The 25,115-nt window shown below is 40.0% G+C and overlaps 1 protein-coding gene and 1 long non-coding RNA gene across 2 annotated transcripts in view; one reads left to right on the top strand and one right to left on the bottom strand.

Annotated features, from left to right (window-relative positions):
- Nucleotides 1–25,115, bottom strand: part of PLD5 (phospholipase D family member 5) — a 356,225-nt gene that overhangs the window by 185,279 nt on the left and 145,831 nt on the right. The window contains exon 3 of the mRNA XM_033197381.1: nucleotides 15,181–15,349. Within this exon, the coding sequence (XP_033053272.1) occupies nucleotides 15,181–15,349 (169 nt within the window). The remainder of the gene's footprint in view (nucleotides 1–15,180; nucleotides 15,350–25,115) is intronic.
- Nucleotides 7,265–13,354, top strand: LOC117075225. Its single transcript, XR_004433883.1, has 3 exons — nucleotides 7,265–7,357; nucleotides 13,008–13,134; nucleotides 13,225–13,354. It is a non-coding gene; the product is annotated as an uncharacterized LOC117075225 (long non-coding RNA).

Here is a 25,115-nt window from a genome sequence, read left to right as displayed (position 1 = left end):
GGAATGCTGGCAGGCCCTGGAGCCGCTGGAGGGAGCATCACCCTCTGACGCCTTGGTTTTCATCCGGGGAAACTGATTTCAGACTTCCTACCTCCAGAACTGTAAAAAAATAAATTTCTGTTTCTTAAACCAAAAAATCTATGGTAATTTGTTACAGTAGCCACAGAAAATGAATATTCAAGCTAGCTATATAGAAGTAATAAAAGAAAATACAGACATATAGAATTATAACATATTTAAATAAATTATACTGCAAAATATACTACAAAGTTTAAAAATCTGGAGTAAATATTTGCTATGCAAATGAGAGATGAAGGGATAATAGCTGTATTCTACAAAAATGTGTTAAAAATTGCCTGGGTGCAGTGCTCACACATGTAATCCCAGTGCTTTGGAAGGCCATGTGAGAGGATCACTTGAGGCCAGGAGTTTGAGACCAGCCTGGGCAACATAGTGAGACTCTGTTTCTATCAAACAAAAATAATAAAAGGCCTAAAGCCCAATAAAATGCAGGCAAAGTGTGAGAACAATCAATGACTAAGAAAAGCAAGCCTCTAAGGCCAACAGACATAGGGAGATGCTTTATGTAATCAAGGAAGCTCAAAGCAGCGCAATAAAGAGACCTCTCTTTGTACTCAAAGAGACCGAAAAGCATTTAAGAGTGTCCGCATTTCCTCTTGTCAGAGATTTGGGGAAATGATACTCTGACATATTAGCTTTCTTCCATCCAGGAATCCTACACCTAGAAATCTATCCCAGAGAAACATAAGCACCAAATTGCAGAAGAGTATATCTTGGATATACCATTATCCTACATACATATACATATATATACGTGTGTGTATGTGCACATAAAGTTTAAATCAAAATTAAAAAGGCAATATAACTGAACATATTAAACATTTGGTGCTACAGTCATAAGAAAATAAGATTTAGGATTTAAGTCAAAGTGTTCTTTTGAAGCAATATACTAGCCTTGATTCTTTTTAAATTTATGCCCTAAGAGGAAAGACCATATGATAAAGGATATTCATAGATATATATGAATCTCTTTTGGGCTTAATTCATTAGTTTATTTAATCAATTAAATTTGCTATAAGATTGATATTTATTTACTTACATTACTTATATTTATTTACTTACATCTTACTGAATGTTTACTCTGTAGGATATACAAAGTTTGCCACACATATAAGCATGAATATTATTTCCTTGTATATTTGTCAGTGTCAACCTTTATTCTCAAATGCTTCCAGGATAGAGAGAAGTGACTTTTAAGCCAATTCACTCAACGCATCTATTTACTGGTTGCTTCCTATGTGTCAGCGACCTGAAAGCACTGGCGATATTCAAGGAGAACATGTAGATGACAGATAAGCAAACACAGCCCAATATTCCAAATTCCAGGATGGAGGAAAACAGAGCAAGGGAAAAGCATAGCAGGGTGTCAATAACCCAGCATAAGGCCTTAGGGAAAGTTCCCCGAAGAAAGGGAGGGAAGAAAGAATGTTCCAGGTACAGCCTATGGCAGAGGCCAGAAAGCAGGCAGGAGAGGAGGCTGGAGAGATAAACGGAGGCACATGATGAAGGGCCTTGCAAGCTGCATTGAAGAGTTTGGATCTCATCTGGAAAACAATGTGGACCCTCTGAAGCATTTAACCCAGTGAAGGACACAGTCACATTCTTGTTCTAAATAAAGAACTCGGACTGCAAACTGGAGAATGATAGTTACAGGGGAAAACTGGAGACTGAAAGAGCAATGAGGTGGGTGAAATAGGGAAATGTCAATTGCGATGAAAAAAACTGGGAAGAGCTGGCTGTGCTGGCTCATGCCTGTAACCACAACCACCGGGTCAGTCCAGGCAGGAGGATCACTTGAGGCTAGGAGCTGGAGACCAGCCTGAGCAATATAACCAGACACATTTCTAAAAATATTTAAAACCGTCAGCTGGGCATGGTGGCACAGACCTATAGTTCCAGCTGTTTGAGAGGCTGAGGCAGGATTGCTTGAACCCAGGAGGTTGAAGTTGAAGGTGAGCTTATGACTGTGCCACTGCTCTCCACCCTGGGCAAGAAAGCAAGACCTTGCCTCAAATTTTATATATATATACACACACACACACACGTATATATATGTATATATATGAATATTTAAATATATATTAACATTTAAAATTATATATAAATTATATATACATATTGTATATATTTGTACATATACATATTGCATGTATTTGTACATACTGAATTTTTAGTTTGTAGGACAAAGTTTGCCACAAAGTTTGTATATATATACAAATTATATATATGAGTATATATATGAATATCTACAAATTGGAAGGAATCCAGGTAGTGTTTATGAGATAACACAGTGATGAACCTGCTGATGAGGCTTGGAGCTTACGAGAGAGAGGGGAATTGGAGTGGTGGCCAGAGTATGCAAATAGCTCTAAGGATGTGCCAGGAGAAATATGGAATTCCTTATCTCAAACCCAGAAGACAGTGGCTGCTTCATCTCTTCACAGATGTCCCAATGGATCAATCAGAGCTTTAGGAGTTCAGTGCCACAAACCCAGCACCCTGATTGACAGTACTCATTTTTTGGCAATGAGCCATAACGAATATGCTTGAAACCAGCTGAGAGTATCTGGCATGGAGCATGCACGCTGCCCGTCCATTCACCATAACAGGCTCCATCTCATTAGAGGAATTAATGAGTCTGAACAGTTCATCATCAAGGCCTTGCTTAATGATGGTTATCTCAATTATGCACCTTGTGGGCATAAACATAGCCATCCCTGTCAGGGACAGATGAAGGAAGATGAATATGCTCATCATGCCACTCATGGGCCAGGAAATAGCAAGAGATTAATATCAGAAGTAGGAGGTTGGTAACCAGGCCCTCGGCAGCTGGAATCCTACAGTAGCTGAAAATTACCTGTGGGGTTGCTGGAGCATCCACTCTGGCTGCAGAGGGGACAGACAACATTATCTTTGTACTGCCATTCAGCAGTGTCTAGAAGAGCACAATATCCACAGCCTGGCATCATTCCTTTGCTCCAGAGGAAAGAGGGGAGACCAAGGCAAGAAAGGAGCATCAGGATGTGCCAAACATCCCCAACGCCTCCACAATCACTTATTCCAAGTGGGAAGAGGACCCCACGCAGAATGGACAGAGAATTCCTTCAAAAGCTCCCTGCAGAGTGATTCCAGCATCCCCAGGGAGAAGCCATGAGACCTTGCCACATGCTCCCTGGATATTCCATGGTCTTAACAAGGCAGCTCAGATACCCTATTCCTACATTTTGAGAACTAATCTTGAGCAAATGGACAATAAGAAAAAAAATGCACAGATATTTACTGCAGAAGCTCATTCAGAAAAAGGGGGAAAAGGTCAATGCTTAAATGTCCAATAGAGGAAAATAGTTATATTAACTTAACCTGGTAAATCTAGTACATTGTATGTTATGCAGCCAATTAAAATATGTTACCAGTGTTTCTAATAAAATGGAAAAGTGCTTATGTTGTCATGTTAACTTGAAAATTAAGATACAATTCTTTAGGCTGGGGGCAGTGGCTCACACCTGTAATCCCAGCACTTTGGGAGGCTGATGTGGAAGGATCACTTAAGGCAGGAGATTGAGACCAGTGTGGCCAACACGGTGAAACCTCATCTCTACCGCAAATACAAATTAGCCAGGCGTGGTGGTGCACACCTGTAATCTCAGCTACTTGGCAGGCTGAAGCAGGAGAATTGCTTGCACCTGGGAGATGGAGGTTGCAGTGGGCTGAGATCATGCCACTGCACTCCAGCCTGGGTGACAGAGTGAGGCCCTGTCTCAAAAACAAACAAAGATATAATTCCTTTTATATAATATGAGCCTATGTATACAAATTATGCATGAAATATCAAACTGGCAAAAACTTTTGTTGGTGGCCATTTGGAGGATTTGGTTTCTAATTTCTCCATAGTTTCCAAATTTTTGATCGTGAGAGGTTATTACTAATGATAAAGGAAAAAATCTGACCTATTCGAGTGAAAGTACCAAAAAATTAGTCATAGAAAAATAGGAAAAGCACAAATGAAGATACAGAGAAAAAATAAGCATACAAGCAAACAAACTCCGACAAGACAATCTTAAAGAAAGTAATTGATACAATTAGAAGGAATATCTTAGGTTCATGATTTACTCATGGCCATATGATTGGATTTAAAAGGAATCACAGAGGTTAAACTCTTGCTATTGCTTATGAGTTTATATTAGAATAATGATTTCCCATAGAAATGTGTTGGAAAGCAAGCAAGAACATAATCAGGATTACTCAACAGATGGGGAAATGGCAGCATGAAGCAGCAGCAGGAACATACCAAGAAAAAATAGGACTGAAATCCACCAGAGCCTGTGAGCTCTGCTGCACAGTTCAAAGCAGAGGTAATCCAACACGAGCCAATGTACTGACAGCATCCCTCATTGTTGTTCTACTATTCCGTATTGTTATAAATGGTTTATCGTTTGTCTGTCTCCCTCACCACACTTTGAGCTCTATGGAGGTAGGGACCCTTACTTATTTTATTTTCCATCCCCAGCAAATGGCACAGCACCTTGATAAATGTCTGCTCAATAAAGACACATTTAACATCACTCTGTTGTCACATTTAAAACGGGAGAATGCTAATTAACAAATAAGCATTTGCGGAGTGTTGATTTTGTGGAGCAGGGAAAAGATGATACTTTGAAATAAAGGGACACTCTTTCCATGAGGTTATGCTGTCTTTATGCTGACACTGTGCCAGGAGTTCTACTGATATCATATGCAGCCTGGAGATGGGAAGGCTGAAGGTAATCTACTGTTTCAAACCAAAAAGCAATCACTGAGTTCCATTGTTACTGGTGGTGTGCTGGATAACAACACCAGCAGGATAAATACCACATGGGTCCTAGAGCCCAGGACTATGCGGAATATTTAAGTACAAGCTGCTACTCATTTACATCACTATGGAGGGGACAATTGCAAATTTGGAACAGGCAAAATTAGGTTGACAAACTGGGGTAAGGACCAACCTGGCCCAATCTTGGAACTTACGAAAGTTGAACAATGTTTATTGGACCGGGATGGTTTAAAACAGTGATTCTCAATCCTGGTGTCCCGTAAAATCCCCTCATTATTTTTAAAAGCATTGAAGCCTGGGGCCCCTCTCCAAATATTCTGACCTAACTGGTCTAGGATGGGCTTGGGCATAAGCATACTTTAAAATCTCCCCAGGTGACTCTGACCAGCAGCCACGGTTGAAAACCGTTATATTGGGAGAGAAAAGTGGGAATCTACCTGAAAAATGTGTGTATTTTTCTGTCTCTCTCTCTTTTTTTTTTTTTTGAGAGCGAGTCTTGCTCTGTCTCCAGGCTGTAGTGCAGTGGCGCAATCTCCACTCACTGCAACCTCTGCCTCTCGGGTTCCAGTGATTCCCCTGCCTCAGCCTCCCAAGTACCTGGGACTACAGGCACGTGCCACCACACCCAGCTAATTTTTTGTTTTAATAGAAATGGGGTTTCACCATGTTGGCCAGGATGATCTTGATCTCCTGACCTCGTGATCTACCCCGCTCGGCCTCCCAAAGTGCTGGGATTACAGGCGTGAGCCACTGTGCCTGGCCTCTCCTTTCTTCACCTAAACCCTAGAGAGCAATTTGCATTTGTATTCTGTGTAGAATTTTCTATCTTAACTTCTTTTCACATAAGTTGAAATCTTGACAGACAGCTGAATAGTATTCTTGTTGAAAGATTACATAATCAAGTGTCCACTAAATTTGAAAGTAAATGTCCTGCATCAGAACAACAAAAATGAAAACTACAACTATGTTTTATAAGCTGCATTCTTTACTGTTTTACAAATATTATCTAATTGAATTCACCAAGCAATCAAATGAGATAGGCGTTATTATTACACCCATTTTATAGAGGGGTATAAATTTATAAATCAGAATTAATTTTAATTAACAGATAACACTGAAGATCAGATGAGTTGTGACATTTGCTCAACGTGACCACAACTACTAAACTATTAGTCAATCTAATGTATTAATGACAAAGCCTATGATCTTTCCCCTATAGTACATGGATCCAGAATAACACTGCGAGTTTGCCTTTTCTATAAAACCAAGCGCTGAGAACTAAATATAAACAAAATAAGCAATTCTGAACAGAGCCAAATAACAACAGAGAATTTGTATGTATCCTGATTATGCTTTCATTAATTTATATATGTTTCATTTTTCCCTATGTCCCCATTAAAAATAGACCAACTAGACTGTAGAAAGTTTGCATAATATAGTAGAAATGTAGTGTAAGCCCTCAGGATCCACATCGAAACAAAAATGAAATGTGTGTTTTCACATTGCAGCAGAATATCCTGCTTTCCCTGACTCCTTTACCCAACCTGCCACTTACCATAGGCTCAAAGAATTTCAGTTATTTAAAGGATCCAGTCTCCACCAACTACGCCAATCATTTTCCAGGCAAAATGAAAACTAGGAAATGCTATGATGTTATTTTCCCGGGTTAAAAACATCGTTAAGAAATTTTAATTAAATATTTCATGTTCAGGCTACACGAGTATTAGATAGTTTTATCAGGCTTTTACATGGGAGTGACATTGTCAAAAACAGGATTCTTCTGGGTTTCAGGCATAGCCCTGTGTTACAAAGTAGATGTTGACTGTTTGCATGATGAGTGAATAAAGAGTCTCCTTCAGAAGACTTGAAGAGGGAATGGAGACTTGCCTAGGACTGTAGGGAAGGGCGAGAAAGGACATGTGGGTTTAGAGAGCCAAGGAAGATGGAGAATGGAAAAGATGGCGGAGACTGGGAGCAAGAGGTGCTGGAGGCACCGGGCCATAGAGGACTCCACCAGGCTGTGGGCTTCCTTAGGACAGGTAAGAGGCATTATGGGACAAAATGTGCAGTGGTAATAATGGAAAATGTTAATAATATCATTTACAAATGAATCATAAGGATGGCTATGAAACAAACGACAAGGAAACATTTTATAAGTTTGATGAAACAAAAGCCCTTGTCCATTGGTTAAACGGCATTGATCAGATCAGCTAGGAAGAATCCTGCAGAAAAGGAATGAGTGGGCTACCAGGTAGCACCTGGAGACCTGAGTCACACATGGATACAGCTGCCTGAATCACAATGGCAGGGTCATCTGCATGCTGCCAGGTCATACAGGTCTTCAATATAGAACAAAACATCAATCAACAAAAATTAGGAGGGACTGTAAGTTCAAGACCACACAATTTACTGTGTTTTCAAAATTCAAGATGTTACTTGTCCAGAGGGAGATACACACACACATATGTATGTACCTTATATAAATATACATATATATAATCAGCAAATATAGACTGCGGTTGTATTTTCTATTAAATGATAGTGTTCTAAGATCAAATACTTCACAATCTTACCATATAACTTCGCTAGATAGTGTTTGGTTATAAATTTCAGGACAAATGGAGAGGTTAAAAAAAAGGTATTCTTAAGCTTGCAGAATTCTTGGCAATGGGACTTTTATGGCTGGTGAGGGGGTGATCAGTTCTTCCAGATCTTTTCCAAACCTGAAGTGCCCCCTGCTTCTCCAAAGACAGAGTAGCTGCTCCTCAATGGGTGTGTCAACAAGAACTGCATGAGTAGATGAGTGAGAGTAAGACCATGTGCGTGTGTGTGTGCACACACACACTCACACTTGAAGATTTATAATTAATAAATCAAATGAAAGTAAGAATTCCACATACAATGACAATTTACCTAATCCTTCGTATCTACCCAGAGTCTCACATTTGCAGAAATTATAATCCCCTTCTAATTTTACATAGTAACCATCCCAATTTCTAGCACAGTGTAAGAGCCATAATAAGAACTTGCTAACAGAATAAACTTGAACCAGAGTTGCAGTGTGTACACAAATACATGAATGTGAATAACAACATTCACAATCATAACAAACCCTTATATAGGCACTAAAATGGTCGAACACTATTCTATACTCTTTACAGATATTAACTGATTTAATCTGCACAACAACCTATGAGGCAGGTCCTGTTATCACCCTGATTTTGCTGTTGAGGAAACTGAGGCATAGAGAGTTCATCCTCTTGCCCGAGGTTGCACAGCTAATAAGTAGGTCAAAAAAACAAAACAAAACAAAAACCGTAAGCTCCACTCCTGGCTCATTTCTGCAGTCTTGCTAAGATCTGCTAACGACTGTGTAGAGGTAGGATCCAGGCTTGTACTTTCCAGAAAGAACCTCCTGGATCAGTGAGCTCTTATCATAAATCATGTTTATGATTTATTTAAAAATCATAAACAGTTTGATTTTTAAAAATCATAATGTCTCAAAATAAAACAATTGTAATGTATCATCAGTTGGCAATCACAGCTCACTGGCAGACCAGTATCTGATTTCACATAAACACATCTCTTTAAGATTCCATTGTTGCAGACCATTAATTATTTTACAGGTTCCTCACAGTGAATTCAGAGTGTGAGTTTATTGTTTTATTTTATTTTTTTTTACCCAATGGATTAGGTAGCTCTACTAATGAGCCTTTGTCAGTTATATTTCTTGGCTGTTTCTGAACATGTTTGATTTCATAAATTCCCATCATTTTGTCTCATAAATGAGCAATCAAGATGTCTCAGGAATTTCAACATTTTAGGGTGGCAACTCATCATCCAGACAGAAACAAAAACCTTTTACCTGACCATGTATTTTCCTAAAATTCTAAAATATAGTTATCATGAAACTCTAAACCTCAGCAGCCCTTAGCAGCTGTGATACGGAGTAAGGGCACTGTCCAGTTTCCTTTAGCACAGAAGGAAACAAACACAAACAGATTAACTCCAGGTATGAGACAAGAAAAGCAAAGTGGGTTTTTCAGGGTAGAAATCCAAACAACAAGCTTTTGGAGGTACAGATAAAAACATATTTTAAATAAACGTGTGTTTCCATGCGAATGAAAAATAAAAAAGCCCATATTCATCATTCCTGTTAGTAACAGCCATCACCCTCGCTCTTACAAAATTGCTACTCATCCAGAGACCAGACCGATAAAACGTGCGTGTTTGCTGCTGAGCTGCTCTGCCTGCCATTGGCTCCGTGGTTTCTTGGTGCATTTTCCTATTGCTACATGATAAAAAAGAGCTGGGCTGCTTTTTTTGGTTATAGTTCCTGTTTATGTATGTGCTATCTATGATTCCATTTAGGACTTTTCTGGCTCTGTTGGTTTAAAATTAAATGTCACATTTGACTATTGTCCCCCAAATAAAAAATATTATCTTTAAAAAATTAATGAAAATGAAGCTGTGAACCTGACACAATTTTTTTTTTATCACACATATTTGTGAAGGATAGTGTTTGGCACCAGAATATTTTAAAGAAAATTTAAATTTGGCTCACTTGAGTAATCAGGGTGTGAACTATTTTTTTTCTAGCATGTTCTTGCATGCAATAAACCAATGAGAGACTATCTCCTGATGTTTATAGGGTCTTGGTGAAAATAAAAGGGTATACACAAGTCTAAAGACTGGTTGCCCGAAGTTTGAAACGTTGGGTAGTCTTGAATTTCCTTTTCCATTTGAAAGATAAAATCAGGTAAAAATTTAAATTAAAGTAGCTTTCAGTTAGTGCCTTCTTTTTTTAGGCACTGAAGTTTTAGGGTAAAACTTGGTGATTTTATCTGAAAAGAATAGGATATAGGGGTCCTTGAACTGCACCCAAAGAGAAGGAGTTGGCAGCGAGTACCTGTTTCCTTTCTCCATTTTTCATCACTTCACAATTTTTCCCCTACCTGCCTAGTGAGAGGGGGAAAGGAGGGGAATAGACTCTAAAAATAATCTTTTCCTTTTTTTTTTTTTTTTTTTTTGAGATGGAGTCTCGCTCTGTCACCCAAGCTGGAGTGCAGTGGCCAGATCTCAGCTCACTGCAAGCTCCGCCTCCCGGGTTCACGCCATTCTCCTGCCTCAGCCTCCCGAGTAGCTGGGACTACAGGCGCCCGCCACCTCGCCCGGCTAGTTTTTTGTATTTTTAGTAGAGACGGGGTTTCACCGTGTTAGCCAGGATGGTCTCGATCTCCTGACCTTGTGATCTGCCCGCCTCGGCCTCCCAAAGTGCTGGGATTACAGGCTTGAGCCACCGCGCCTGGCCACCTTTTTTTTTTTTTTGACACAGAGTCTCACTCTGTCCCCCAAGCTGGAGTGCAGTGGCTCGATCTCAGCTCACTGCAGCCTCCGCTTTCCGGGTTCCGGCAATTCTCTTGCCTCAGCCTCCTGGGTAGCTGGGATTACAGGCGTGTGCCACCACACCCAGCTAATTTTTGTATTTTTAGTAGAGACAGGGTTTTACCATGTTTGCCAGGCTGGTCTCAAACTCCTGACCTCAGGTGATCTGCCCGCCTCGGCCTCCCAAAGTGCCGGCATTACAGGCCACCATGCCTGGCTCTCTAAAACTAATCTTTAAGTACCCAAGAAATGTGGTCTTCAGATAAGTTCCCCCAGACCTTTTAATGCTAACCTGCTGTGCATACCGCTCTAGGGGTTGAGAGAGGTGAATAGGGGCAAGGTGAAAGGCAGTCAGTCAGGCAGGCAACAAAACACCCTAAATTCTGCATGCTTGCTCTTTAACACCATGGTCCATGCCTGGCTCTTGGCCAGTGGAGACCAAAGGTATGGGATTCTGCAGAAACAGTCACTTGGCCACCAACAAACTAGAGGAAGAGGAGAAATTCCACTACCGCATTGAAGTGAGAACCCTCTAAACATTATTGCTTCCCCACAGGACATGGCCAGGGACAGGCAGGTGTAGGGAGAACTGCAAGATCAGTCTCAGAACACCTTTAATCCATTCAATTCCCAAAGCAGATAAAGCCCCTCTACCCTTCATGTTTGCAAAGGCAGATCTCCCCTTTGTAAAGAGGCAAAGCAAAATCAGGATCAAAACTACAGAAAACCAACTGGTTTTACATTGTACAGAAGTCTAGTGCTATTAGGGAGACGAAAGGCAGCTAAGAGGTCTCTCTTTGGCAGGAGCAGTATGACCCTACCAGAAGACATTCTAAACTAGGTCTCTTCCTAGAAGCTTGCCTGTGAGTTCAACGATAGTTAGGTCATAGGCAGTAAGTTGAAAACTTCCATTTGTTGGCAGCAGGCCAGTTGTTAGAGAGTGACTTGAACTAAGCTTCTAAGTGTTATCATCTTTCTACATCAATAACATCTAACATCTACCTTTCTACATCAATAACATTCTACCTAAAGTCATATGACAGACTGTGGTGGGTGCATCACTTGAGGTCAGTTCAAGACCAGCCTGGTCAACATGGTGAAACCCCATCTCTACCAAAAATACAAAAATTAGCTTGGTGTGGTGGCAGGTGCCTACAATCCCAGCTACTCAGGAGGCTGTGGCAGGAGAATCGCTTGAACTCAGGAGGTAGAGGTTACGGTGAGCCAAGATCACACTACTGCACTTTAGCCTCGGCAACAGAGTGGAACTCCATCTCAAAAAAATATTAATAAGTAAATAAGTAAAGCCATGTGGGATTGGGTCATGGTGGAGGCTGGCCTCTACTTCTATCATTCAAGGCTGGAAGAACAGTAAGGAAATTTCCTTTGAAGCCTAGAGAAAGGGCCATCTGCATTATGTAATGACAGAGTGCTTGCAATAGTACCACCTGCTATAAAAGAGAACATGGAAAATACAACTAATAAACTTGTGAAGCCAGATGAAATTCTTCAGGCAGATTACAAGTTTTTGCAGTATATAATAAGGGTTACAAAGAACGAGATAAACTGGAGAAGGAATTGCTGCGTTTTCATGCAGAATTTAGATAAAATGTAGAGAATCCAAGGTTGGTCTCTCCACTCACAACATTCTTCAAGTAAGAAATGGCTTCAGGTTGTGGGTCTTTATGAATCTACTTAGCCAAACAAAAGGGCTCTGTACTGCATATAATTTTCTGAATTTTCTGTATATCACGACATTTTGACATTTTGAAAAGGCTTTCTGGGCTGGGAAGTGTTGGAAGTGGATGAAAAGATGTTAACAGACACAAATATACAGTTTCGTAGGAGAAATAAGACCTAGCATTAGATAGATCAGTTGGGTGACTATAATTTACAATAATCTATTCTCCATTTCAAAATAAGTAGAAGGGGGCCAGGTGCAGTGGCTGTATAATCCTATCCAGTGCCTATAATCCCAACTCTTTGGAAGGCCAAGGTGGGTGGATCACTTGAGGTCAGGAATTCGAGACCAGCCTGGCCAGCATGGTGAAATCTCTTTTCTACTAAAAATATGAAAACTTGGCTGAGCAGGGTGGCACAAACCTGTAATCCTAGCTACTTGGGAGGCTGAGACAGGAGAATTGCTTGAACCCAGGAAGTGGAGGTTGCAGAGAGCTAAGATCACACTACTACACTCCAACCTGGGCAACACAGCGAGTCCCTGTCTCCAAAAATAACATAACATAACATAACATAACATATAAAAATATAAGTAGAAGGGAAGAATTTGAAAGGTTCTAGCCTAAAGAAAAGACAAATGTTTAAGGTGACAGATTCCCCAAGTACACTGATTGGATCTTTACAAATTATAATAATGTATTAAATTATTACATGTACTCCAAAACTATGTACATTTATTATGCATCAATTAAAAATGCACGCACGCTCACACACAGACGCACACATGGACACATACATGAGCGCGTGCACGCGCACACACACACCCCTTTCTGGCTGGGAAGAGACTGCCCCCACAAGGGTTAGCCAATGCCTAGGGATAAAAATGGCTCAGCCAGGCTTTCATACGCAAGCTAGCCAGTCTGGAGCCTTATCTCCCCTGGTTCATACACTCCAGGGGGCAGTCTTCTACTCTCCATTTACCCCTTTTGAAACAAAGTATCTCTAGGTATCTTACCCCATCTTAACATTTTATGTTTGGCATGTGTGTTAGGGGGCATGTTTCCAATCAAGAGAAGCCCACATGAGGAGCCTCACTCAGATCCAGACCCGATGCAAATAAACATACTCTGGATTTTGAACTGAAGGAGTGAAGGATGTGCCATCTCAAAATATGTCAGGTTGGTATAGTGATGCTTATTTCAAGTGGAAAACACTGGGAAAATTGCAGTTAAGTAAGGGATAGCTGACCTGTCTCTTTCTGTATGCAGCGAACCATGAAGATTCTTCTGAGAAGCCCACCCTACCTGTACCAGGGTGAGAAAATAGCCCTTATCACCAGAGACTGGAAACTGGGGGCTGCCATGGACCTGAATAAACACACTTAATGAAGTAACCCTATCTCCCACTAGTTTTATACCCCTTCCATATCTCCTAGTGACGCCCCTAGAAATTCACTGCCCCCACACAGATCCCCTTTGTCCTGTCATGTCTTCTCAGATTTATTGTTCTTTGTCTAAAAAGTATAAAACCATCTTACTTTGGCCACTTCTTTGGACTTCACTCTCTTGTGAAGATCCACATGTATGAGTAAAACTAATAAAATTTGTAGACTTTTCTCCTGCTAAGCTGCCTGGTGTCAATTTGGTTTCTAGATCTAGCCAAAAAGTCCGAAAAGAGTGAAAGGGGTATTGGAGGTGACCTCTGGCTTCGCTCCAGAGCCCTTGATGTAGTAGAATTCTCACTCTGAGGAATGAGGTGAATGTGTTTTGCATGTAAAAGACAGATATGAATTGCTACGGCCAGAGAGTGGGCTGTGGCATGTTATTTCCAAAGATGGCCGCCAATAATCCTCGTTCCTGTACTTGGATGTTGCTCCCCCGTCCTGGACTTGAGACATACTTCTGCCAATGGAATAGATTGGGAGCAACATGCTAGGATTCCAGAGCTGTTTGCCTTCTGAGGATCCAACCACCACGTAAAGAGCTCGGGACTGTTTACCGAATGATGACAGGACACGCAGAGAGACTCAGCCATCCCAGACGTTCCAGTCACCCCAGCTGAGATACCAGATATGTGAGGAAAGCCACCCAGGATTCTCCATCTCCAGGCAGCCCACCCCAGCCAACACCATATGGATCAGAGGTAAGTCTTCACTGCCAAACCCTGCCCAGAATCATGAACAAATAGATACTATTTCTTTAAACCACTACATTTTAGGAGACATTATGGAGTAATAAATCCTGAAACATTTACTTAAACTTTAGTAGAGATGGAAAAGTGTAGAACACAGTTAGTAAACTCATTCCATTCTTCTTTAAGTTATGGCCTTTGTGTTTTTTGTTTTTATTTTCCAGTAACTTTTGACTTTAAAATGGTGTAACTGAATAGATTCAACAGCTTTCAAAGCACCAGTGAGATCATGATTATAAGCTTAATGCCAACACATTTTGCATAAAAGGAAACAAAACTTATTTTACCCTTGACTTACATATGACATTTAAGTGTAGGCCAATGGCTACATATTTAGATAGGGTTGCTTAATATAAACTATCGTGGTTGTATCAATATAAAGAAAAACACACTAAAATCACCAGCACCATTTTCTTACACTCAGAGCATTTTATTCAGAAATCGTTTAGACAATTAAGTCAGTTTTCTAAAGGTAGTTCTCCGAAGCCTTATTTTTTTTAAAAGAAATAAGCATATTTCTTTTTCCCATTCATCCAAATATGACAGTCTAGAGAAAACAACTATCCTGGGAAATTTCACTCTACTATTAAAAAAAAGTGGCTGTGGGTGAATAAGAACTCGAAAGGTGGATTGTAACACAAATTAACCAAATAAATGCCTCAGCAAGCAGCTGCAGAATTAGACCTGTAAACATGCAGGTTGTGCAAAGTAGAATTCTGGACCATGCCATTGACAGAGATTATCACGTAAATAGCACGCCCTAAAGTTGTGCAACACAGCAATTCTGTATAAAGAGCCGATTGTGGGCAAAGATGAAACACGATTTTGTCCTTGCAAACCTGGCATTCTAGTAGGAGCTGAGTGACATATGATTAACAACGGCACATCTACATAAATGTAATAATGTACGTGTACTCTGGGTGCGGGTAGACTAAAAGAAATGAGCTGGAGTTTGAGGAGTGGAGGAGCAGAATACTAAGGAGTGGAAAATGCACATAAGTAAAATCATCACACACACAGAGGATGTAGCTTACCTGACATGCTGATGGATGAGTGTGGTTGAGATCCCAATGGGAAGACACTATGTCAACAGACTTTTTGGCCATGTTGAGTAAATTCATCCAGCCTTGGAAAAGTGATAAGTGAAATGGTGCATTTTCTGAATAGTTAAGGCCTTCAGGAATATTTTCCACCAGGGCAATTCTTAGAAAAGATTTTGAAAAACAAAAACAAAATCTAGTCAAATTTGAAGCCACAGATCTTTATACAGGCATACAGCAAACATCTAAAAAAATACTCTTTACTCATTCTGAATGCATTCTCTCCTCATCATTTACATTTTTTCCCCCACAAAAGTCTTCTTACATTTAACCTCTACTAATCTGTGTTCTGAGAGTTTATGGAATTTTTTCCATAGTTAGCACTCACATTTCAGAAAATCACGGAGTATGTCTCTAATGTTCAGTTTCAGTCTAGCCTGGAAAAAAAATTGTGAGCTTCCTAGACAAGCATCTTCTTCTAGTAATATATTCCTTTATTTTTTCCTGGAAGCAATTTGATTCCTATATGAGATACTACTTTGCAAGCTATTTGAGACTATAAATTGAATTTTGCCTATCTCCAGTTTCTAAAGCAATGTGCGGCATATATTGGAACTCAATAAACGCATTTCTTATTGCTGAGCATCTATTGATGCTTCCTAGCCTGTGGTGTAAAGTGACACTGAGAAGAAAATTATAAAACCTGCTTGTTTCAGGGCTTTATTAATATTACAGCTAAGAAAACGATAAAATTATAGTAATAGTCAAGCCCTAAATAAACTACGATCAGCAATATTCTAATAAGTTTGTTTTCTCTTTTTATACTTTTTATTGTATTGACACTATATCCATTGTATTGTCAGACCTTTCCTTGGCTGCATTTTTTTTCACTTCTGGGTTAGGTGAAAGACAACTTCTGACCAAAGGAATGAACTATTTTTTTCAGCTTTATTAAGCTTTATTTATTAATGTATATTCTCCTGCAATTCTTTCTTTGAAATGGAGTCTCGCTCTGTTGCCCAGGCTGGAGTGCACGGGTGCGATCTTGGTTCACCACAACCTCCGCTTCCCAGGTTCAAGCAGTTCTCCTGCCTCAGCCTCCCAAGTTGCTGAGATTACCGGCACCTGCCATCATGCCTGGCTAACGTTTTTTCTATTTTTCATAGAGATGGGGTTTCACCATGTTGGACAGGCTGGTCTTGAACTCCTGACCTCTCATGATCCCTGTGCCTTGGCCTCCCAAAGTGCTAGGATTACAGACGTGAGCCACTGCACCCAGCCTCCTGCAATTCTTGATGGAAAAACCCCAAGTCCTTATGAAAATACCAGTTAAGTGCTTCCAGGACACAGATTTGCATAGTTGTATGCCCAAAGCCAGAGACATAATTAGGGCTCATGAAATACTTACAGAATAAATTTCAGCTTTCAACAAAGAATTCAGCACTTCTCAATAAAATACTGAATTGTTACTCTTACTGAGACCTGTTGCATTTAGCCAGCTTTTGAAACAAAAACAGTACTGCTAGTAAAATGTTCCTGTGCATTTGATCAACCTAGAATATTACAACCAGAATGGGTTCTGGGTATGTGACTCAGATAAATGTGCAATTCTGGGGTCCGATCAGCCTACCACCACCCAAAAACTTACTTAACATTTGTTGAGCCTTTATAAGCACAGGGCAGGCAAATCACTATGTGCAACACAGAAATGACTACCACAAATCTCCCTAGCCCTCAGAAACTTATAATTTAGTGGAAAAGCCTCTCTCTCATACATACTGACTCAAATAGGAGCTAGACCCTAATAAATGGTGAGGCAAGGGTAAGAAGCTTAATTAGAGGGAAATCACATCACTTAAATAATCACTGGAACATGGACAGAAAGGAAAAATTCTGATTGGGGACATCTAGGAGGAAACTGGGCTTGAAATCTGGAGGAAGCTGGGCTTGAAATTAGTCTTCAAAGATGAAATTTTTTAATGAGTGCATTGGAAGAGAAGACAGTCTAGGAGGGAGGGAGGAGTCTGTAAAACAGAGCATGTCTGGATATTTGTGAGTTAGTGAGCCAAGGGGAACGTGAAGTCGGAAAGTTACAGTAGGAGCTTGTGATGGTGGAGAAAGCTGGCAGCATATGTAGAGACCACACTGCAGAGGTTGTGAACAAGGGAGAAGAATTTGGACTTAATTTTGATGCATTTGGGAGCAACCAAGTGTGTTTTAGGGGACTAAGTCTGACAGTGCACCTGTACGCCACTGGCATAGAGAAAGAGGAAATAGAAGATAAGTCAGTAGAGAGTAAAGCTGCTGCAATAGTCCAGGGGAAAAAAAGAAGCTTGAACTTGGTCAGTGAGAATGAATAGCAGCATGCATTTTCAAGGTCAAATCTTAAAGGTTTGAGGGGGCAGGTAAAGCAGAAACAATGAAGACTCACATTTTCTTGCAAACCAACATACTGTCTCTTAACTGGGCTCCATAACCACCTCCAATGGTCTCCTCACACGGGTTCCTGCCCTTCTCCAAACCATTTTCCCTACTAGAGTTGGGTTAATCTTTCAAAACTGTGAATTTGGACACCTGCTTACTGCCTAATGAAACTTCCCGACTGTCTTTAGGATGATGACCTTGACCCGCCCCCACAGGATTGACAAGTGTTTACCAGCCTGGTCTGCCTCTCTGCGACTTCACTGGATTCAAATGCCCTTTGTGGATTCCATACCACAGCCATATTTGACATCTTTTCTTCCTTCCCCACTATTCTTTCTAGACTTTTGCATTTCACACGCATCGTCCTAATCCCAATTCCTACACTGGTTATTGAGTCATCTCCCAGTTAACCTTTAAAGTTCCAATCGAGGCTTTACTTCTTCTGATTGGCTTCCTTATAGCCCCAAACTAGGCTAGATCCCCTTATTATCAACTTCTGCAGTGACCTGCTTCTCCTCTTTCATCCTACACCTCACTCTTGACATTACTTGATTAAGGCCTTCCTTGATGGATTATAGGGTGTGTGAGGGCAGAAATCAGTTCCGTTGGTCCAGAACTGTATGCCCAGTGCCTAACATAACTATATACTATAGTATAATTGTGCACAGTGAGTGTCCAAAGAATGCATGTTGGGTGTCATTAAAATCTCAACTGGGAGGTGGGGAGCTCGGATCCATTAAAACTGACAAGTGGCTGGGTGCAATGGCTCACGCCTGTAATTCCAGCACTTTGGGAGGCTGAGGTGGGCCGATTACAAGGTCAGGAGATCGAGACCATCCTGGCTAACATGATGAAACCCCATCTCTACTAAAAATACAAAAAATCAGCCGTGCGTGGCAGCGGGCGCCTGTAGTCCCAGTTACTTGGGAGGCTGAGGCAGGAGAATGGCGTGAACCCGGGAGGTGGAGCTTGCAGTGAACCAAAATCATGCCACTGCACTCCAGCCTGGGAGACAGAGCAAGATTCCATCTCAAAAAAAAAAAAAAAAGTGACAAGGAACATGGGAAAGAATGTGAATTGGGGATTGAGAGAGAGTATCAAAGAAGAAAAGATAGTGAGAAAACCAGTCCAAAGCCTAACGTAGAGGAAATGCCTACAGTTTTCTGGTGGTTGAGTGTGAAACTGATGAGAGGATTCAGAAGAGACCATTAGAGAAGTGGGAAGATGAGAGGGGTCCAGGAGAAGCAGCCTTCAGGAAGCCAAGGGGAGAGAGAGTTACAAGATGGAAAGGGGATTATTTGATCTACACCTCGAGGCCTTCAAAGGCAATAGACAGAGGCTGAAGTTGGATATCTTAATTCTATCCACATTTAAAGGCCAATTATCTATGTTAATAGATGCTAGACATAGCATGGATAAATAATCCCAGATAATCAGTAGTTTCTGCCTCCCCTACAACTGATGGATATATTTAAAAAATAACCCAACAAACAAACAAAAACGTCCTTCCAACAAAACAATGCCAAAACACAACAGCTGCCACCAAATAAAGAACTAGCTAGTTTTAATTTTACTTTGATATGATATAAAGGGTATATGGAGAAAGACGAGGAGACACAGGGAGCCCAGATAAACCAAACATATGAAGGGAGGAATATAGTATAAATGTACAATTACAGATGGCTCCATAACATCCCCTTCTTTGTACTGTCCCCATGGCTTCTCTTAGGCTACAAGTAAGTCACGATTCCCAATCTTTTTTGGAAATCTTTAGACCAGGTGTTCTTAAAGTTGGATCTATGGGTAGAATTCATGGGGATCTATGCACTTGAATTCTACGTCTTTATTTTCCCTAGTCACTAACTAAAATGTAAAATTCCCTTCAGTTATGAACACAGGCAACAAACCATAAGAATATTAATGACTTCTGCAATTTTGTCTCCATGAACAGTTTTCATCTTGTGGTACAGTTATAGACAACATTTCCAAGTCTTTCTCACTACTTTGAAATTGTGGTAGTGACCGGATCTTGTTATTTCGTGAAGATGACTGTAAGATACACATGAGCATATCATACATGTATTTGTAAAAATATTCTGGTCACTTTAACATTTTTGGTTTCCTTTGCAATCCTCTGTATTTTAATATATTAATTTAAAAACATGATTCAGGGAATGATGCATAGGTCTCATCAGACTGTCAAAGGAGTCTATGGCTAAAAAGGGGTAAGAAGCCCTCATCAGATGGATAATGTAACATCTCTTCCCTTTTCTTCGATTACACACACATTCTTATAAGATTTTATTTTCCTTAGTGATTGATGCTTTAGAGGTGAGTAAGATGATCAAGAGAGATTTCTTTAAAAAAGAGGACACAGTCAAAGCCAAATATGGAAAACATCTAATCACTTCTGGTTGGTAGAGCAAGTGAAGCAAGAGAAGACAACGGAGAAGAAAGCATTGGAGATATTGGAGGAGGAGGAGAGTGAAAATTCCCTGGGAGCCAAGGAAGACCGACTTTATTACAGTAGTCTTCCTTACCCTTGGTTTCACTTTCTACAGTTTCAGTTACAGTCCACCAAGGTCTGAAAATATTACATTGAATACATTATTTTGGAGGAAGAGATCACATTCACATAACTTTGATTATGGTATGCTGTTATAAGCATTGTTTTGTTGTTGTTAGTTTCTTACCATACCTATTTTATATATTAAACTTTATCACAGGTAGATATGAACGGGAAAAATTGAGTACATGTAGAGTTCTGTAGTATCCAATGCTTCACACCCCCACTGGGTGTCTTGGAACATATCCTCTGATTATAAGTAGGGACTACTGTATTACCATTATTTGGTTTTTTACTAAACATCAAGATAAACTATGAATTTATAGTAAAAATAAAAATAGAGGCAGCACTCAAGGTCTGAAGACTACACTTTGTGCGGGTAATGAATTCCAGGGAAAAGCTTGGAAATAATGACCCTATTTACCTACTCACTCTCCTCCTCTGTCTTTACCCAGACATGTTGATGGCTCCTTCTGGGACATATGGCTGTTTCTTATGCTAGAAAAGGTCTCTAAAAACCAGCTTTCAAATGACTTATTTCTGTGACCTATAGTTTTATTTCCTTTAAAAACCAACAGCTGGCTACTCTCCAGAGGCCTGATCTAATTAGCATAGGAGCAGAACTCATTTACATGCCATCACAGCCCTGAGTATACTCACACTTCTCAAGGTAAGAAAGAAGTAGGCAGATCTCATTAAAATTCACCTTTGGGCAAATCCCTGGAACACCTATTTGCCATCTGCTGGAGAACTCTACCTAGAGGCTGTATGGCACTATTTCTGACACCTAATAACGAGGGGAAAACTGGATATATAGGAATGCAATACAAGAAAAATCTTTTTATACTTCTTTTCTTGATAGTTTAAGGTAAACTGTGAGTCCAGGGAGCTTAGGTGGAAGAAATACAAGAAAAAGCTTTTTACATTGTTAATAGAATTGTAAATAGAATTCGAACTGTTCTTATTAACAGCATGTATTTATTCTCCAAACTTAATGTGATCATCCACATTTCACTTTGCATTCAGGAACAATATTGTACCTTCTCAAAGAACTATTTGTAGTTTCCCTTTAATAAGCTCCTGGAAACTGAAGTCCATGCATTTGACAGTTTTAAAAAGTGCTCTGGGTGTCTGTGTTTTGGTAAATAGAAGAATCTTTGTAAAATATGATACTCTCATACTTGATTTTGGCATTATTGCAGAGAACAGCTTAAAAGGGTTTGTAATAACATAGACAAAACACAGCTCTGCCAGTTATGAGCTGTGTGACCTTCAACAGATTACTAACCTCTTTCAATCTGTTCCCACTTCTGAGCAGAACAAAGGTTATTACAAAGATTAGAGGAGGGAATCTCAGTGACATGCTGTGCTGAATGCCTGCTTCCTCGTAAATGCTAAATGAAAGACATTTTTTAAAGTAACTTAGTCTGAAGACTTATAATTGAAAAAAATGTCTCCAAGGTTTCAAACTCATAAAGCACAGTTACTAAAATGCTTCTACATACACCAGCTAAAAGGAGTCACAGAAACTGGCGCCTACATGACATTTTCAAAGTGACTGTAGCTTTCTTTTGTTGTCTAATGCACTGGATCAGTTATCATGACTTGACCTTAAAAAGGTGCATGGCAGTCAATGCATTGACATTCATTCTTTAGATCTTGATTTTCTGGTCGCATTAATGAAGCTGAACAGACAATCTCGGCTCATCAATACAGTTAGGTTCGCACTCAGAAGAAAGTGATCATGTTTTTATGCTCACTGTGGTCATATGGCTATAATTTTAATTATAGACTCAGGGGTACACACACAGGTTTGTTGCACGGGTATACCTCATAATGCTGGGGTTTGGGCTTCTAGTGATCTCATCACCCAAACAGCGAACATAGTACCCAACAGGCAGTTTATCAATCCTTCCCCCTCTTCTTCTCTCCTCCCTTTTGGGGTCTTCAGTGTCTATTATTTCCATCTATATGTCCTTGCCTTGGATACCCAATGTTTAGCTCTCACATGTAAGTGAGAACATGCAGTATTCAATTTTCTGCTTCTGAGTTATTTCACCTAGGATAATGGCCTCCAGCTGTATCCACATTGCTCCAAAGGACATTATTTCATTCTTTTTTATGGCTGTGTAGTATTGTATGGTGTATGTATATACCACATTTTCTTTAATCCAGTGCACCACTGATAGACACTTAGGTTGATTCCTTGACTTCGCTGATTTGAATAGGGCTGAGATAAACACACAAGTGCAAGTGTCTGTTTGATAAAATAACTTCTTCCCTTTGGGTAGATACCCAGTGATGGAATTGCTGGGTCAAATAGTAATTCTATTTTTAGTACGAGAAATTTCCATGCTGTTTTCCGTAGGGGTTGAACTACTCTACATTCCCACCAACAGTGTGTAAGAATTTCCTTTTCTCTACATCCATGCCAACATCTGCTATTTTTTGACTTTTGAATAATAGCCATTCTGACTGGTATGAAATGGTATCTCATTGTGGTTTTAGTTTGCATTTCTCTGATAATTAGAAATGTATATTTTTATAAAATATACTTACATACTTGATTTTGGCATTATATAGAGAACAATTCAAAAAGAAAGGGTTTGAACTAACGTAGACAAAACACAGCTCTGCCAGTTATGAGCCGTGTGACCTTCAACAGATTACTAACCTCTTTCAATCTGCTCCCACTTCTGAGCAGAACAAAGGTTATTACAAAGATTAGAGGAGGGAATCTCAGTGACACGCTGTTCTCAATGCCTGCTTCATAGTAAACCCATGTTTACTATGATTTGGGGCATTTTTCATATGTTGGTCACTGGTATGTCTTCTTTTGAAAAGCGTCTGTTCGTGTACTTTTCCCACATTTTTCCTGTTGGTTTAGGTTCCTTATAAATTCTGGATATTAGTCCTTTATCAAGGCATAATTTGCAAATATTTTCTCCCATTCTGTAGATTGCCTGTTTATGCTATTGGTTCTTTTGCTGGGCAAAAGCTCTTTAATTTAATTAAGTGCCGTTAGTCTATTTTTGGCTTTGTTGCATTTGCTTTTGAGATCATATGGCTACAATTAAAAGCATAGGATTGACAAGACAAAGATTAACCTTCCCAAAGAGATACTGGAATTTCTGACTTAGAAGGTGACTCGCTACCTATGTGGCAGATTCACTGACCACCTCCAGACATGGAAATAGTTGATACAGACCTAGAGACCTTGCTTTATTTCAGCTGAGATGTATATTTCACTTTTTCCCAAGACTTTGGATCAGAGTGAATTTACTTGTGAAAAATAGCAGAAAGAATACTTGCAAGAGCTGGCTGGCTAACAGTATCCTAATTTTTTTTTTTTTTTTTTTTTAGAGATGGGGTCTTGCTATGTTGCTCAGGCTGAAGTGCAGTGGCTATTCACAGGCATGATCATAGCACACTGCAGCCTCAAACTTCTTGGCTCAAGTGATCTTCCTGCCTTACAGCCTCCTGAGTAGCTGGGACTATAGGTGCATGCCACTATGCCCAGCTATTTATTTACTTACTTACTTATTTATTTTATTTATTTATTTATTTTTGTAGAGATGAAGTCTCACTATGTTGCCCAGGCTAGTCTTGAATACCTGGCATCAAGCCATCCTCCCAAAGTGCTGGGATTACAGGCACACACTACTCTGCTCCGACCATTCTATTATTTGTTAGTTGGCATTCTTCCACAGAGAAAAGCTTCCCCCCGGCTGGGCACGGTGGCTCATGCCTGTAATCCCAGCACTTTGGGAGGTCAAGGCAAGTAGATCATGAGGTCAAGAGATCGAGACCATCCTGGCCAACATGGTGAAACCCTGTCTCTACTAAAAATACAAAAATTATCTGGGCATGGTGGCGTGCGCCTGTAGTCCCAGCTATTCAGGAGGCTGAGGCAGGAAAACTGCTTGAATCCAGAAGGCTGAGGTTGCAGTAAGCCAAGATCAAGCCACTGCACTCCAGCCTGGGCAACAGAGCAAGACTCCTTCTCAAAAAATAAATAAATAAATAAAAAGAAGAAGAAGAAGAAAAAGAAGAAAAGCCTCTCTGCTTTTCCTATCACCCTTCAAGACTTTTTTTTTCTTTTTTGAGGCAGGGTCTTGCTCTGTTATCCAGGCTAGAATACAGAGTGATCAGTGGCTCACTGCAGTCTTGAATTCCTGGGTTCAAGTGATCCTTCTGCCTTAGTACTCCCAAGTAGCTGGGAGTACAGGCATGCACCACCACACCCAGCTAGTCATCACTTTTACATTAAAAAATGTTTAATTAGTATTGATTCATGTTTCTTCAAAGTTTTATAACCTATTACTGTTATCATTCATTATTCAAATTGTTGCATATATTACCAGTGGGAGCCCCTATAACTTGTATTCTGTGTCCTTTTGATATATTTCCTTCCATTTTTACTACTTTCTTATTTTTTGTCACCAGATGTTTTCTTTTAAATTGATTGTCAAAGACAATAGCTGCAGAGGACACGATAGTGAGTGTGAGTTGGTGGTAGTAGATTGCTGTTTCTGTAATTCTATATGATTCAGGCAGATGAAAGCCTCATTATTTCCAGGTCTATAATTGTATATGTGAAGAACAACTACGTTTGTTTTTGGGGAGAGACAGTATGGCAGTAGAGGAAGTATAATTGTAGCTATTATTTGTTGCTTACAGCTTAAAAGTTCTTCTGCAGATATTATTACATAGTATCATCAACAACAACCCTGCAAGACAGGGAGGATCTTAGTTTGAGAGATGAAGAGAGCAGGGCTCCCAGCGGCCAGGGGTCATCTAGCTAGAGAGAACGCCACAGAGCTGGGATTTTAACTCAGGTTTTTGTCTGAGCTCGTGTGTTTGACAATGCTAGATATGGCCCTTGTCTTATCCTACAGGATATGCTACAAGCACACTTTGGGTTGACAGAGGAACTAAG

This window comes from Trachypithecus francoisi, unplaced genomic scaffold (assembly GCF_009764315.1).
Source record: "Trachypithecus francoisi isolate TF-2019V2 unplaced genomic scaffold, Tfra_2.0 Lachesis_group5, whole genome shotgun sequence".
NCBI classification, from domain to species: Eukaryota; Metazoa; Chordata; class Mammalia; order Primates; family Cercopithecidae; genus Trachypithecus; species Trachypithecus francoisi.
The sequence above is the reverse complement of the archived record's forward strand: the minus strand, read 5'-3'. Positions and strand labels throughout refer to the sequence as shown.